This window comes from Physeter macrocephalus, chromosome 7 (assembly GCF_002837175.3).
Source record: "Physeter macrocephalus isolate SW-GA chromosome 7, ASM283717v5, whole genome shotgun sequence".
Classification (NCBI taxonomy): domain Eukaryota; kingdom Metazoa; phylum Chordata; class Mammalia; order Artiodactyla; family Physeteridae; genus Physeter; species Physeter macrocephalus.
The window spans coordinates 145,225,832-145,242,544 of NC_041220.1; the positions used below are offsets into that span (position 1 = coordinate 145,225,832).

Below are 16,713 nucleotides of genomic sequence, written 5' to 3' on the forward strand. Positions count from 1 at the left end.
GCATACCGGAAAAAAAAAAAAAAAAAAAAAAAAAAAGAATATAACATACCAAGTGGGATTTATCTCAGGAATACAAGGTTTGTTTAACCACTCAAAATCGAAGAATGTAATTCTCCATGACAACAGAATAAAGAAGAACTATCATATGGTAATTTCCTTAGACAAACTAAAGAACATTTGACAAAATTCAATATCAGTTTATGGTAAGAATTTTCAGGAGACCTCCTCAACCTGATAAAGAACACCCAGGAAAACCTACAGCAAGCATCACCCTTAACAGTGAAAGAGAATGCTTTCCACCCAAGATTGGAAACAAGGCAACGATGTCCACCCTCCTGTTTAGCCCTGAGCTGGCGGCTCTGGCTGGTACAAGAAGGGAAGAAAAAGAGAAGCAAGGCATGCGATTAGGAAGAAAGAAGTAAACTGTCTTTATTTACAGATGATACGATTGTGTACATAGAAAATTCCTTAAAATTTACCAAAAAGCTACTAAGATTAATGAGGGAGTTTGGCAAGGTCACAGGATACAAGGTCAATATACAAAATCACTCTATGTCTGTCTGTTACCATGTTGGAAACGTTGGAAAGGTAAATTTCAAGATTAGGTTTACAGTAGTGTTAAAGATCATGAGATAATTAGGGTTAAATTAACAAACTACGTGCAAAGTGTGTACACTGAAAACTGTAAAATGTAAATGAGAGAAATGAAGGTAGATCTGAATAAATATGTGGAGAGACAGCCTGTGTTCACAGATTAGAAGACTCAGGACTGCCGATTTTCGAGTCCCTGTTACGGACTGAATCCCCGCCCCAAACCCGTATCTCCGTGTGGCTGTTTGGAGGCACCCGAGGTTAAATGAGGTCATAAGGGCGGGGCCCTGATGCAGCAGGACTGGCGTCCTCCTGGGAGGACACAGGGAGAAGGCGCCGGACGGCCGGGGTCTCACCAGGACCCAACTGCCGGCACCGTAGTCCTGGACCTCTGGCCTCCAGGACCCTGAGGAAATATCCTCCTGTCTCAGCCGTCCCGCTTGAGCAGACTAAGACTGTCCTCAAATTGATCTTGAGGTTCTACGCAATTCCACTTTAAATCCCAGCAGACTGTTTTTTTTTTTTTCCGGTAGAATTTTACGAGCTGATTTTAAAATTTACACATGGGTGCAAGGGAAGTAGAGCAGCTGACACAATCTTGCAAACCTAGAAAATAAGTAGAACAAAAGGGACTCGCACTCCCTGGTTTCAAGAATTCCATTAAAGTTCCAGTGACTGAGACGGAGTGTGGCATGCGGACATCCAGAAGTGGACCCAGACAGAGAGTCAGGGGATGGTTTTCCCAACACAGGAGCCACCGTCATTCAATGGGGAGAAAGTCTTCCGATGTTGGAACAACAGGATAAACACACCGGGGAGAAATGATCCTCGACCTCTCCCTCTCACCACACACACAGGTTAATTTGTGACGCGTCACAGACCTAAACATAAAAGCTAACACTAAATCTTCTAGAAGATATGAGAGAATATCATTGTGATGTTGAGATAGGCAAATATTTCACAGAATACAAAAAGGCATTCACCGTAAAAGAAGAAATTGATAAATTGAACTTCACTAAAATGAAAACCTCTGCTGATCAAATGACAGTGTCAATAAAGTGTATATACATATTTCTGACAAAGGGTCGGTAGCCAGACTATGTAATGAATCCCTACTAATTAAGATAACAGGTAATCCAAGGGAAAAGGGGCCGAAGGCTTGACAGAGTTATGACTAACCAATCAGCGCGTAGTGAGGCAGACCCAGCCCAGGAAACGCAGAGCACAAACACACATAGAAAAGAATGAGGTGGGGCGAGCGGAGGGGTGTGGACTGTGTGGCCACTCCAGGAAGTCCTTGGTGGCTGCGACGATAAACGCGTGACGACACCAGGACACAGGGACTCTACTTCCAGGTTTTTACTCAGGAGAGAAGAAGGAATGTCCAGAGACGGGGGTGCCAACGTCCCGGGAACCGCCCGCGTGTCCAGGGCGGGGTGGACCAGCAGGCTGGGTGCGCATAGAGAAGCAGCGGCCCACAGAGACCACGGGAGTTTCTGGGTGAGATAAGTCAGGGACCAAGAGCTCAGTCCGTGATTTGATTTTTAGTGAAGGCGAAACTCACCTGAGTTATGAAAACCGGAGCGACGGCTGTGTGTAGGGCAAGCAGACAGTCTGGAGGGGCCGGGGGCGCTGGCCACCTGGGCCCACTGGCTAATGTGTGTGAACATTTATTTAGCAAAACTCATCCAGCTGTTGACCTAAGAGCTGTGTCTCCACACGTGCCATCTTCACAACTAAGCAAGCCCACAGGGAGCTGGTGCTCACAGCCAACAGCACAGGCAGTCCACATGGAAGGCCGGGCACTGGCGGCGGTGTGAGCGGGGTGGCCCATGCCGGCCAGCCGCCTGTCGAGCAGAGGTAACACGAGACCGGCACTCCTCCCACAAAACACGTGTGTGTGTGTGTGTGTGTGTGTGTGTGTGTGTTCAACAAAAGCCACGTACCAGAGCGCTCGGGGCAGGTTTATCTGGAAACAAGCGAGTGTCCAGCAGGGTGTGGACGGGAAGTCACCCTCCACACGTCCAGTGCGACGCTGCACACAGTGGAAAGCACGAGCTGCCCCTGCCCGTGGGCGAGCCACCCCGGGAGCCGACAGTAGCGTTCTGTTTTCACCAAGTCTGAGAACCGCTGAGCCACTCTCACCAAGAACCACCGCTGCTGGAACGCCGGCCTGGGAAGGACCCGGGGGCAGCCGCGAGGGCCCGCTGGCCCGAGGGCCACACGCACGAGCACGCGTGCAAGAAATTCATCCCCGTGTGTGTGCTCGGGTAAGACCTACTTCTACAGAAAGGAAAGGGCATGAAGGCAGGCCGAGAGGACCCCTGCTGCCCCCTCCCTGGGTGCGGGTGGCGGCAAGGAGCCCAGCGCCCCGCGGACAGCTCTGCCTCGCACCCCTGCGGAGCCGGGAGCCCACGTGTGCACCGGGGCCTGACTGGTGGCAGATGGGCACGGGCAGACCCCGCTCGGATGGCGCTGCCATCCTAGACCCCACTGAGCGGAGCACACAGCGACGACCTGGAGACCGTGGTCTCTGGGATGTGGGCCCAGGGCACAGGGGTCGGCGTGGGCGCCTGGCAGAGGAGCAGAGAGCTGGGCCCAAGGCCGGAAGCCACAGCGGCCAGCACCCAGCAAGAAGCCCGGGCGGGTCAAGGGTCGGGGAAGCACAGCAGTGAGGCCAGGAAGGAGGCCAAGGAAGCCAGAAGGCTCGGCCGACGTGGCAGAGAACAGGCGTGAGGGAGCGGCTAGCAAGAGCCACGGAACCCAGCGCCGGTCCTAGCGGGAAATGTCCGCAGGAACGACGGGGACAGAGATTCGCAGCACAGAGCACGCCTGGGGCCAGGCGCTGGGGACCTGGTGGAGCGGGTGGCCCTGCCCCGACCAAGCCGGAGTGGCCTCCGGCTGCTTCTGAGCCCCATTTGGCCACGGTGACAGAGCTGTGTGAATTAAGAAGAGGAATTTGCCAAAGGGAACTGGGCAGCTCCTGGACTGCAGGGGGCCGAAGCAGTGGCCTGGGGGAGGCCCCTCCACCGAGGCACGACCTGCTAGGCAGAGAGGCTCATGTGGTCGCCCGCATCCTAACCCTGAGCCCCCTTGCCGCGCCATCCCTGCCGAAGTTCAGCGGAGAGATCTGAGCAGCGGCCCCTCCTCCCAGCCAGGCACCTTCTCAGCAGGAGACACGCTCTGCTTCGGGTGCCTCAAATGACCCCAGAGGAACCCCCAGTTACCAGGCGCTGCTCGGGGAGCAGCGGCGAGGCTGAAGGGGCCCCGGGGCAGGACTATGGGACGGAGCTCACGTGGGAGCAGCTCTCCGCCAACCCAGGCCCCACCCTGGACCAGCGGCCAGGTGGCACACGCCACCGGTGGGGTGGGATGTGCACGCGGAACAAGAAGTAGAAACCCTTTCATTCCCGTGTCTTACGTTTACATTTTATTAGCTAATCAACATCAACATGCAAAAATAAGCGTTGACTACAAACCTCTACAACACGCTTTCGCGTAAACTACAATGGTTCGCTTGATTTGAAAAGTCATCAGTGGTTACTTCAGCTGAACTATTGGCTTCTGTAATGAATAGTGTTTAGAGCTAAAGTTACGGCGCCGTCGGCAAGGCCTCTGCAGACCCCGGTCCAGTGGATTTCCACGGATACATTCTCAGGCAGGAGATAAGGCGGCACGAGTGACCTGACGCTGAGCCTACACACACCCTAACACAGCCCCGTGGGCGCGGCTGCAGGCAGGCGGCGGTCCTGGAGGCCGGCCCCACCCGCGGTGCTGGCGTTTTGGCAGCAGCTCTACAGAGAAGTGACAGGGTTCCTCGTGGCACCAAGTCGCCGCAGGTCAGTCTGGCATGGCCACCAGCGCTCCCGGGCCACGGCCGAGGACCAGCCTGTCCCCTGGGGATCCTCATTAGCAAAAGGGAGGGAGCTGTGAGAACACGGGGAAGGGATCAGACCCTATGGTGAAAGGTTCCAGCCTCCCTCCGCGTGGCCAGTCTTTAAAGAAGTTTCTCTGAAAGGTGAAAGCGCTTCAGAAGCGTCGAAGAGCTGACTTGTTACCAAATCAAGTACGAGCTTGTTAACTCTTCCTTCTTCTCTTCCCAAGAGTGTTTGTCGTTGCTCACTGATCTTTGGTCGCAAGAAACAGAAAGGCAGGCAGGCAGGGGCCCGCAGCCGCCCGGGCGCGGCGACCCGCCTACATGATGTACACCTTCTCGGCCTGGGAGAAGTGGAAGACCTCTTTGGTTCTCGGGCAGACGACTTTATCATCCTGCCGGATAGAGAGCAGGGACTGAAAAGGAAGACCAAGCGCATTAAGACGGGCCAATATGGCTTAAGTCAACGTTTCTAGGAGAGAAACCCACAGAACCAAGTCTCGGGAAACAAGTCAATGCATTTCGCAAGTTACTTCCCGCAGGTACCCCTGCCACGAAGCCTTCAGTGCCCAGACCTGCTAGCCCCGCCCCACCCTCTGACCCCGCCCGCCCTTCCTACAGCGCCCCCCCGCCCCCCCCAGGCCCCGCCCTCACGTTGTAGCCGTAGACGTAGCCGTTGGGCAGCATCATGGGCGGGTTGTTCTCGTTCATGACGTCCCCCGAGATCTTGCAGACCAGGCGCGAGTTGGCGCAGTGCGCCATGGGCAGGGGCTGCGCCAGCTTGTTCAGGGAGCGGCTGCACACTGGGCAGTCGGGGCTCCGCGAGCTGCCGTCCTCCTTGTAGCACTGCCTGCGCGTGGGTTAAGGAGGGCGGGGGCCGGCCGAGGTTCTAGGGGGTCCCCCGGGCACCACGGGGGAGGCTGTTCCGAATGGGTCGATCCCTGGAGTTTGGGCAGGACCCGGAGGCGGCCCGGCTCAGGGCAGGTTTCCACTGGCCACCCCCTCCCCCCAGTCTCAACACCGTGGGGCTGCAGCCCAACTCGGGCACGGGTCTGAAGTCGGGGGATGCAGCGCCCGTTTCAGGGTGGAGGACGAGGGTGCTAAGGAGCGGGGTCTTGGACCCCAGCCCCACACTAAGAGGGGCACACGGGGAGCCACTCCCAGCGCGAAGGATACGGTGTCTTTATGGCCGAGAGGCCGGCCTGCAGGGTGAGGGTGAACACGGAGTTGTTCCCCAGCTGGTGCAGCCGGTAGTTGTCGTACCGGAACTGCTGGATCAGCATCCGCCACCGGGCCGGGTCCAGCAGGTCCTGGAAGAAGCGGGGCAGAGTTGGGGTGACAACAGCAAACAAACGCGAATCTTCTTCCCTGCAGATGAAAGGTGACAGGCGGAAGAGTCACCCCACTAACCCGCAGGCGGGCGGCTGGAGGGCAGCCGTGACTTCCGGCCCGCGGCGAGCCCACTGCTGACTCGCTTTCCGGGACACCGACCTGTTGGGAGGGGACTCGGATGCTCTGGAGCATGTGTCCTGTGGCCTCGAGACGAGTCAAGGACTTGGGGCTGGAAGGACAGCTCAGCACGGAGCGAGCTCCAGAGCCTCTTGCTAAGAGCATTAAGGTCTGAAAGGAGAAGCCTTATTCCAGGAAACCACTTATTGGAAGAGAAGAGTAAATCATGTCCATGCCTAAAACCACCCAGGTTTAGACTCAAGAAGAGAGCGCAGGGAGGGAGGGGGAGACACACACACAAAAGCACAGTCAGAGGTTCTGTGTGAGCTCCTCAAGAGTCCTGGCGTACGGTACACATCACACTCCAACGTTTAAGAAATGCTTTTAACATTTCTTTTATCCAAGTCCACGGAGAATGAGGTCCACACCCAGGGGCCGGCACTGCCCAGTGCCGGCTCCGAGGCCCCGCGCGGCCTCTGCTACAGCCGCCTCTCGAAACAAAGCACTTCGTCCCGTTCCTGCCGTGACCCGTCGGGACACGCCTGTGACTTCCCACCATGAGGGACGCGGGTTTCGCTCCCTTAAGCAGGCCGCTCCAGCACGTTTCAGGAGTACCTGGCCCCCCGCTCCGGCTTCCAGGACGCTCCAGTGTCCCAGCTCGGCTTCCGAGTTTCCTGCACCCTGGGTCCCCGCTCGCTCTGAGCCGAGGCTCTCCTGCGTCACCTTGGGCCTCTCTTTTGTGCTGCTCAGTCCGTCTGACCGACCTTCGTAGGTGGGGGCTGTGTCGGCGGCGCAGGTGGACAGCGCTGCCCCGGGGAGGGGCCACCCGCCCTGGCAACTGCGGCTCCCGCCCTGGCCCGGAGCCCATTCTGAGGCTCGGCCCCTCCTGTCCGCAAAGCCACGATGGCAGCGCTCGCCTGGCTCTTTACAGCTCCTGCAAGGCCGCATCGGGGAGGGGACGCGCTCCATGCCCTCCTGAGCTGGACATCTCGCCCCCAAGGGCAGGCCGGCCTTTCTTGCACTTCTAACAAATCTCCAGAGCAGGAAGAGCAAACGCTGTGAGTTAAAACCCGAGTTTAGACCTGCAGATCTCTGTGACCTGCTGACTTATATTCCCAAACACTGCAGAAGGTGTGAGTTCAGTCAGGGAGAGAAGCTTCCAGCCACCTCCCGAAGGCCTGCACCACACACTCTGGGCGGCAGGGGCCCGGTCTGCCAGGGGCCCCACAGGACTCTGCGGGGCACGCGGGGCTGCGGGGCAAACACTCAGGGCCTTGGACAGAGACCAGCTTCAAGGCCCGGAGCACAGGGCTGGTCCACCACACAAAAAAGGGGTTTTACCCTCTCCCTGCACAGGCTGAAATGCTGAGGCCCAAGGCAATGGTCAGGGAGGCCCTCTGGGGGGGAATGGGGTCACGAGGGTGGAGCCTCATGAATGGGATTAGTGCCCGTCTAAGGAGAGCTTCCAGAGGGCTCCCAACCCTTCCGCCATGGGAGGACACAGCAGAAGTCTGCAACTCGGATGAGGGCCTCACCAGACCCCGCTGGCACCTGATCTTGGACTTCTAGCCTCCAGAACCGTTAGCAATACATTCTGCTGTTCGCAAGCCCTCATCTGTGGTATGTTGTTGCAGACGCCAGAAGGGACTAAGACAGAAACCGGCTACCGGAAGTGGATGCTTTAGGTAACAAATACCTCAACACGGGGGTGTGGCTTTGGAACTGGGCAATGGGCCGCAGCTAGAAGCTTGGAGGTGATGCCAGACAGAAGGGAGCATTAAAAGGTGGGCCCAGGAGGAGGAGGGGGAGCGGCAGGGAGCACCCCAGGCTCCGCAGAGAAGCCCAGGAGCTGTGGACTGTCAAGGCCACTGTGATGAGGCCTCAGATGGAACGAGGACCACGTTACTAGGAACTGGAGGGAGGGCTCCTTGTTACGAGGTGTGCCGAGCCTGGCCCAACCGTGCTCGTGGACGGGGGAGCTGTGGGCGGTGAGCTGTCTCTGAGCAAAGTGCTGAAGGTGTAGCTTGGCTTCTCTTGAGTGTTTATAACGAAAACCAAGAAGAGAGGAATGACTTAAAGACAGAATCGTTCATCAGAAGGAAGCACGGTTTCAGGATGTGGAAAAGCCTGTGCACGCTGTAAACACGGAGAAAGGCTGTCGAGGAGAGGAGACCAGTGGTGAGCGGCACCCAGGACTCAGTGGGCCACCCCAGGGAAAACAGCCAGTTTGAAGCTCAGGGGAAGGAGAAGGGAAGGAATGAAGGGGGGCTGTCAGACTTCTTAGGTTTTACGGGACGGGACTTGCGGTGTTTTTCCAAGAGAAGGTTCAAAGCTCATTAGGGCGGCCCCCAGGTTTCAAAAGGACCACAGCTGTGGGGGGTATGGCCCTGCCCAGACCCCACATGGACCCTCAAGGTCAAGGAGAGCCGCCGAAGGGGGAGGGACCGAGGGCAGATGTGCCCAGTGATCCTGGCGCAGGGAAGAGAAAGCAGATCAGGAACAAGCGAGGTCGGGAAAGACACGGGCAGAGCCGTGCAGAGGCCCCGGCCTGTCCAGCCCTGACCAGGCACTCCAGAGAGAGAGGCGCCCCCGCAGAGGGAAGCGGAGCGGTCAGGCACTTGGAGCTGCGCTTTGCAACTGGTGCGCTTCGGGAGGTTTTCTGATTTAAGTTTTTTTTTACCAGCATGATGGGAACAAGACGGGAAAAGTGACCCTGGGTCCCACGAACCAGGCCCAAGACGGGAAAGGAACAAGTCGTGCGTGGGCCACGCTCGACTGTGGCAGTGACTACAGACCACACCTTACGAGCGCCCAGGGCCCCCAGGCGCACCCTACCTTGTAGGGGGAGATGTGCGTGTCCGGCGGGAACGCCAGCATGCCCATGACCTGGCGGACCTCGTCCAGCTGGCTCCCTTCGGCCTGACTGAAGTGCTTTCTCGCGTGTCTGGAAAAGGACAGCGCGGCCTGTTGAAGTCTGCGCTCCCAGCGCCGGGAAGCTGAGCTCGGCTCCACAGCAGCTGCGGGATCCTGGGCCCCGCCCCCACCCAGACACGCAGAAAGCCTCGGTACTCAGGCACCCCCTCCTCAAGGGGACGGGGCCGGGCTGCGAGGCACCAAGTACAGAATCCCACCGAGAGAACACCCAGAGGCAGTGCCTGAATGCAAACGGTACCTGCCCGAGCCCTTCCAGGTGACCCTGGGTGCCACGGACTGGGCCCAACGACATCCATGGCACCCGGATCCGACCCGCCCCTCCTCCCGCACAGCCCCTGGGGCCCCAGAGAGGGTCCAGCCTCCCGGCTCTGCAGTGACCCCCAGAACAGCCTCACTCGCGTCCACCGATCAGACCCCGGGCACTGAACCCTGGCTGTGCCGGTGGAAACAGCAGGAGGGGGCGGGGACCCCTGCCGCCACGCCTGCACTCCAGCCTCCTTCCCTGAGGCTCCCCGTGGAGAGCAAAACCGGCCCCGCCCGCCGTCTAACCACCACACCCTGGGCTGGGAGCCCCCCAGCCCGGCGCCCCATGCCGCCAGGAGACGGAGCTCAGGGCGCGAGGCTGCAGCTGCAGCAGCGGGAGGAGCGACACAGCTAGCTGCCCAGGGCTCTGCTGCCCTGGGGACACTGTGCTCCCCGCTGCCCACAGCCTGACCTGCGACGGCCATTTGCTCCAGGGACCACGACGGGAAGTGTGTGGTGGAGGCCTGGCCGTCGGGGGCACCCGCGGCCTCACCCCCGCTCAGCAATGGGAGAGAAGCGGCCGTGCGTCCCTGGGCAGGGCCCAGCCAGCCAGAGAAGACCTGCCAGACACCCGCCCTGCCTGCCCCCAACCCAGACCGGGAGGGGACCCGAAACGCCCGCCCCGAGAGTCAGGAGGAAGGCCTACCTCACAGCGTCGAGCCTCTTGTTCTGCCGGATGAGCTCAATGAACTCCTGGATCCTGAGGCTGAACTCCAGGCAGCTCTGAGGGTGAAGACAAGACAATGCGCAGCTCAGACGGGGTCACCGGAGCCACGTGCCAGCTTGAGGCCACGCGCATAGCGACAGCCGCTCCGAGTCGCCAGGGAGGCAGGGCTGCCACTGAAACCGCGATCTCAATCCGCAGCCGTGGCTTTCTGGGCTCTGACGGGCTGGGGCCCGGCCCCTCCCAGCGCAGCCTCGGCCAAGTGTGCCCCCGAGTGCGTCCCTCGGGCCAGGCCGGGGAGGGCAGGGAGGGCTGGCAGGCGGCGCCGGGGGCGAGAAGCAGCGTGGGCCGTCGGCAGCGCAGAGGGCGGCGGGTAACCGCACAGACACAGGGGCCGGTTCCCGTACGTCAGCGAGCGCGCGCCCTCGTCTACCTCCAGCCTCGCCGGCCGGCAGCCCTCAGCCACACGGGGCGCCTTCCACCGCCAGGCGGCTCTGCAGCGGCCGCGTTGAGGCGGGGCACCCGGTGGGTGGGAGGGAGCGCTGGGCGAGGACCTCAGGGTGGGGCCGTGCGAACCCCGAACCCCGGGAGGATGCTCCAGACAGAGGGCCGGGCCAGTTCAGAGGCCCGGGGGGGCGGGGCCTGGGGCTCTCGGCCAGGACCAGGTGAAGGAGGCGGAGGTAGTGAGAGCTGGTCAGGGGCTGGTTCCTGGAAGAGGCGGGAGCCCCAGGATTTGCCGAGGGTGCGGGGGGGTCTGGGGCTGGGGCTGCTGTGCCAGGAGGAGGCCGTCTCCCAAAGGCGTCACCTGGGAGGCGTCAGTCCCAAAGCTCCACGGGAGACTCTGCGGGCGGCTAACAGGGCCCCAACCAGGGGGGTCGCTTGTATGGAAGCCCAAGCTAACTTTGAAATCTTAGCGATATCAATCCAATTGGGGCTAAAAGCCCTGCGGTTGGGGGTAGAGGGCAAGCAGGCAAAATGAACTTTCGTGACCTAAGGTGAAAAACCTGGATTATTTTACAAAAGAAGTAATTTAGATGATCACATCTTGAACATGGTTTCCACCAGAGACAGAACACGTGGAATTAACAGAACAGGACGCAAACCTCACTGTCACTACCACAGCACCCAGGTCGCAAGATGGCGTGAACGGTGCTCTACGCCTGACGCTTCAACTCAAGTTTGCCAACCCCGCGACTCCCCACCCAAGCCCCGGCGTGCACACTGCATTCTGGGGAAGTGCCTGGGCCGGACCCTGGGAGGACACCCTCCACAAAGCCCCCAGCCCCCCGCCCCCCCAGGGACACGGGGTGAGGCCGGGCTGACTTGACCGCCGGACCGCGCTGCGCAGGGCGTCCGAGGCACGGCAGAGATGCAGAGAGCCACTTACCTGGTGCCCACACATCCACCCCACAGGTGCTCAGGGAAGGCAGTCTCCCAGCCCGAGCCCCCCTCCCTGCCCTCTGCACGGGGGACTAAGCCCTGGGCAGCAGTCTGTCCTGACCCCCGACCGGGTGGGGCAGGGCGCAGGCCGCCTGGCAGGTGCCGCACACACCAGTGAAGAGGACACGCCCCTTCAGAGGCCAGACCAGCGGGGCCGAGGAGGGGCGCAGCGGGGAGAGGCCCCGCCTGCCTCCGGGGCCCGGTGACTGCTGCTGCTTGGGGCCGCTGGTGGATGTGCCGCCGAGGAGCGCCACGGGTAAACGCTGGGCCACAGCTTTACACAACTGACACGTGGAAATGTGTTTCGTTATTTACGGTGGCTCTTTGCTCTCCAGGTTAACCTTCAAACAGTCTGCTGAGAGGGAAGGACACACGCAGGCGTTCGCACTCCACGTGGACGGCTACCATCTGGGTGACGTCATGTGCTGCCGGCTGAACACGCCCCGTGCTGTCTGAGAAAGGCGTGGCGTTCTCCCCTTTATGACCCCTTCCGAGTTTGCAGACACGCAGCACACACGCTGCTGCCTCCGTTAGCCTGACGTGTCCAGAGACCCAGGTCAACTCCGGAGACTTTCTTTGCTGCGCCTAGCCTTGGAAGTATTTCTCAACTGCGGAAAACGTGGGTCTCAGAGTTTCTTTTCTCGTCTAGAATCTCATCACTGATCTGAGGGATCCCTGGCATCTGGCACGGACACCCATGACCCCCCGCCCCAGCTCCCTCCCCTCCCCGGCCTGCGAGTGTGATCAAGTGCAGGAGCTCATGTGTGCCCACACATGTACGAACTGTACAGTGACTGCGTACTGACTTGTGTTCAGACGCTATTTTGTACTGAGCACGTTCTGGTGTCGTCAGGTTGTCCTCCAAATGCACTTCTGGACGACTACTTATGCTCCTTCAAGTTACATGGCGAGGTCACAGGAATGTGCCATCCGTGGATTCGGTCCCTGCCAGCCCACCCCCTGGTAGCTGCAAGGCCCCCGCTTTGACCCGGCCCACGTGGTGTGCCCTGGCCAAGCAGCAGTGTTCTCTGGGAGGGAGCAGGGCTTGCAGAAACCGCCTGTCGCGACCAGAGGCCTGTTTTCCTTCGGCCCTGGTTCCCAGCGAGCGCACAGCCGTGGGGGCGGAGCAGGCGAGCGGGCGCGGGTTACATACCAATTCTGGCTTTCCTTTCATGGTTTCCATACCAAGATCCTCACTCTCTTTAGGGGAGCCACTGGCCACTCTACTTTTCCGTCCCGTCCTGGCGTCGTGCTCGCTTTGGCGGCCCTGAGTGGCAGAGAGTGTCACCCTTGGCTGGTGACTATGTGCACACGACAAGCTCAACGGGGCGGGGTTAGAGGCACTCAGTTTAGAACACAGAAGACAAAGTTTTTCTGACAGAGGCAGGAAAGGTTAATACAATCAAGCATTTCTGCAAGCCCTAAGGCAATGACACCTTTCAGTGAGTATGTTTAAATCCTGCAATTTATGTTTAGGTGCCTATTTTTTAAGCTGCTTGTGGGTCTCAATAAAGGCTGTACTGGAGAATATCCCAGTCTGGAACTCTGCACCCTGGCAGGCGGGTACCCGCTCCCACCGGCTTCCCCACGAGTGTGGGGGCCGACCCGGCGCCAACCCCCCGCAGCGGCCACACGCAGCGCAAGCCCGGTCAACACCTCGTGCCTTCAGAACCTCATGCTCAGAACTTCTGTCCAAACCATAATGCAGAGGGGGTGGTGCACTTTTCAGGGATTTTACCTAAAATCCAAACGCCACCCCCAATAAAACCCCAAAACCCACACCAAACCCAATAACCCTCCACTATGAATCAGAACCCCAGAACTCTGAACCAACAGGTGAAAGCGCTTTGGCTCTACTGCAGGTGGCGAAGCTGCCTCCGCACCCTGCAACCTCTGTCCAGGCGCGCCCTGCCCCCTCCAAGAGCCCTGTCAGGTGCTGCCCCGCCCCTCCAGGAGCCCCGCCCAGGTGCAGCCCCACCCCACAGGAGCCCCGCCCAGGCGCAGCCCCGCACACCTTCATCTTGCGCAGCCGGGACTTGTTGTCGTGGCACCAGGCCAGGCAGGTGGCCGTTTCGCGCCTCTCCAGGGACTCCTCCACCTCTTTGGCCGTCAGGAACATCTCGATGTTCACTAAGTCCTGCAGGGAAGGAAGCACTGCCTCAGAGTACGGGACCCCGGACCTGCCCAAGGCCGGCCCGACACAGCACCCGGTGCCCAGCAGTCTCATAGGAGCACCCCCGCCCCCTGCCGGGGCAGCCCCTCCGCGGGCCGGGTCTGCACAGCAGGCAGGCCTGCGCCCCAGTTAGACGCTGGCTCCCAGGCCCCCTGAGAGCCCAGGCCCTGCCAGAACCTGGGGCCCTGAAGGGCAGAGGTCTGCCCCCCGTCACCTCTCAGGGCAGCCACGGAGACCCCAGCAGTTCATACTCTCATTTTCTGTGTTTTGCTCTGCAGCCTGATTTAAAGTTTAGAGTTCTGAGAAGGGGCAGCAGGGTGGCTAGGGGCTGCAACTCTGCCCTCCGTTGTCTGCTCCCCTCTCTCCGTCCCTGAGGCCTGGCAATCTGGGAGGGCAGGCCAAGTGCAGCTGCATCTGCTGGGCTGGAGGATCCCAGCAGGGCCAGGGACCCGCGGTAACGAACCCACCAACTCAAGTGCACACCTGCTGCAGTCAAGGGGGCTCCGTGTGGTGCCAGGAAGTGCAAGGCCCCCAGCAAGAGGCTGGGTTACAGCCAGCGAGAAGGACCTCCCTGGTCGCACACGGCAGGGTGATGAATGCTCAGACCTCACAAAAGGAGGGGGGTCATTAGAAGAAAACGAAAATTTCAAAAGGTAAATTTCTCTTCCATCTGGAACAGACTCGAGCAGAAAACGTTAGTGAAGATCGTTTTCTCAGTTACCAGGTGGAACACCCAACACAAACATCCCTGGAACCCCATGTCCCCAGAGTCCCCACTCAGGCCTCATGGGCTGCTGGGCACTGCAGAGCACAGGACAAGAGAGCTTTCCCGCCCACACTCTCTCGACCAAGGTCTGCCACGGCAAAGCAAGCCAGGAGCTCGCCACCGAACTTCCGTACCCAGGCACCAGGGCCACATCAAGCTCCCTGCGGGAGCTGTGCTGCAAAAGGACACAGAGTCCTACTGGTGGATGCAGCGTTAAGGTGCAAGCTTTTAAGTAAGAGACACCTATTCTATTTCAAGAGAAAGTCACTGAATGCATATAACTAATGATGCTGCAGTGAAAACCAGGCACTTACAGCAAAATTAACAAGAAGAAATAATCGAGTACAGTTACTTGGCAACAAGGCGGCGCCCACGGACCAGCTAGCTCCTGAAGCATCTCCTGCGGAACCAAATGGGTCAAGGGCAGAAAAGCAGCTGACCAGAGGGCCCGGGGTGTGCTCCTGTTGGGGTGGGGGGGCACACTGGAGATGCCCTGTCAGCTTTCCAGCTCCTGCACAGCCGCTCCAGACAGCGGGCAGGTCAGGGTGGCCACGCAAGGGTGGCTCTACCCACGTCTTCAGTAGGGACGGCGGCTGGGCCCGCAGGAAGCGCCCCCAACCTCCCCATCCTGACTGCCGATTACGGAGCAGGACCCAGCCAGGCAGGGCTGGGAGTGTGGCGGGCCGAGCGCCACGGCCACTGCTCCGCCCGGCTGCTACCTGGCGTTGCCCTCCCGAGGGGAGCTCTGACGACGAGGTGCCCCGTGGCTGCCGCACCCGGGACTCACTAATCCAGTTCTCTGCTCACCGCCCTCACTGCAGAGGCGGGCTGCTTTCTCATGTCGCGGCCTTGGCCATTTCTCCACTGGCTGCTTTCTCCTGAACCCTTCCCACGGGGCAAAGGCCAGGCCCCCAGACGACCTTCTAGTCTTTCTTCTCTTCCATTTTCCATCTTTTCCAGTTCTGCTCTAAATTCCAAGAGGTGGCCTCTCCTGCCTGCATCACGCGGCATCCCGGGTCTTTCCAGGTCTTTCCTTTCCTGCTGACGGTCCTCTGACGTCCTCGGACCCTCAGTTATGGGAGCCACAGTGAAGATGTTAAACCAGCCGGCGGGAGGTGGGCCAGAGCGAGCGCCAACCACAGTCCGCCTCCGGGAGGCGCGAGCATGGAAGCTGCTAACGCAGGGACCACAGCCGACTCCACCGGGCGTTCCTCCCTTCTTGGCCTTCTGCGTAGCCCGCACTCCCCCTCTTCGTGGTGTCTTTTGATGAAAAGAAGTTCTTAACATGAAGGAGCCCCAGCTGCAGCCTCTTCCCTGGAGGCCCCGCCCAACTCCAAGGCCAAGAGGCTGTCCTCCTGCACCTGCTTCTGAAAGAGACTTCGATTTCTGCGCTCTTTGTGAAGCTGGGGGCTCCTGTGGAAACCCCCTTCCAGGACTGTCTCCTCGACGAGGTGCATGCCAACCTTCTGGGGCTGCGACCTTCTTCGGAGGACCGCCAGCCCCTCCCCCACCGCCCTCCCGTCCCTCTTGGCACTTCTGCAGACACGTCACCTTCACCAAATCTCGTCTGGCTTCGTGCTTCTCCCCTCTACAAGGTGCACGTTTGGGGGCCAGGAGGCGTGGGGAGCTCGTGCCTCACCAGCCACGGCAGGTGTCCGTGGCCACGCCCTCGCAGGTGCGGTGGGTGGGGGGGTGCGGGAGTGAAGCCTGACGCCCACTGCAGATGGACAGGCTGTGCCAGGAATGTGAGGCTAGGAGAGCCCGTCGGTCAGAAGCTGGCCGTGCTGGGCAGGGGAGGGAGGGGTGAGGAGAGCAGGCACCAGGGACCACTGGGCACCGAGCTGACTGGTGGCCCTGCCGTCCACAGCAGGAGCCTGGGCACGCGGCACATGCAGCTCCAGGGAGCTGCCCGGGGCTGGGGTGCAAGAGTGAGGAGCCCCCCGTCCCCAGCCCCGCTGCACGAGTGTGTCAGCCACGTCGAAGGAAAGGCCTCGGGCTGGAACTAGACAGGGACATGGACACAACAGGAAGTGGGGCCAGGGCACACAGCGAGGACCTGCGGATGCCGGTGCGGGGATGACAGCACGATGCTGTCAGGGACCCAAGGCCCCCTGCTGGGACAGGGGGCAGGGCCTCATGCTGGGGTTTCAAGCCACTAGGGCTGAGCCCCTCGACCCAGGGTGGGAGCCACGCACACACAGGTGACATTTAAGCCATGCCAGGGGATGGGACTGGCGGGGGGGGGGGGGCAGGTGGGCCCCAGGCGGCCAGCAGTGCTCAGACTGAGAACTTAAGAGAGGAGGGGCGGAACCAGTGGGTCCCGAGCGTGTGGCAGAGGAGCGGGCTGAGACCGGACCCCATGTGGAGACGAGGGAGACACTGCCATCCACACGGATTCTGCCGCCAGAGGCTCTGGTCAACACAGGACGCGGACAGGGTCGGGTGGCCACGCACTCTGGTCTGAGCAGCCCGAGCGACTGTTCCTTGCCGCCCGCCCCCCCCCCCCCCAGTGAAGGCTG

At 60.2% G+C, this 16,713-nt stretch overlaps 1 protein-coding gene across 3 annotated transcripts in view; it reads right to left on the reverse strand.

The window, feature by feature from the left end:
- Positions 1-4,004: 4,004 nt before the first annotated feature.
- Positions 4,005-16,713, reverse strand: part of MAEA (macrophage erythroblast attacher, E3 ubiquitin ligase) — a 39,791-nt gene continuing 27,082 nt past the window's right edge. Inside the window, exons 4-10 of one of the 3 annotated variants that reach the window (XM_024119431.3) lie at positions 13,270-13,392; positions 12,409-12,522; positions 9,798-9,874; positions 8,750-8,858; positions 5,642-5,775; positions 5,120-5,315; positions 4,005-4,881 (exon numbers count right to left, since the gene is read on the reverse strand). In XM_024119431.3, coding sequence (XP_023975199.1) covers positions 4,786-4,881; positions 5,120-5,315; positions 5,642-5,775; positions 8,750-8,858; positions 9,798-9,874; positions 12,409-12,522; positions 13,270-13,392 — 849 coding nt within the window. In that variant the 3' untranslated portion in view covers positions 4,005-4,785. The remainder of the gene's footprint in view (positions 4,882-5,119; positions 5,316-5,641; positions 5,776-8,749; positions 8,859-9,797; positions 9,875-12,408; positions 12,523-13,269; positions 13,393-16,713) is intronic. The other 2 variants (XM_024119432.3, XM_024119433.3) reach the window with 2 other exon arrangements.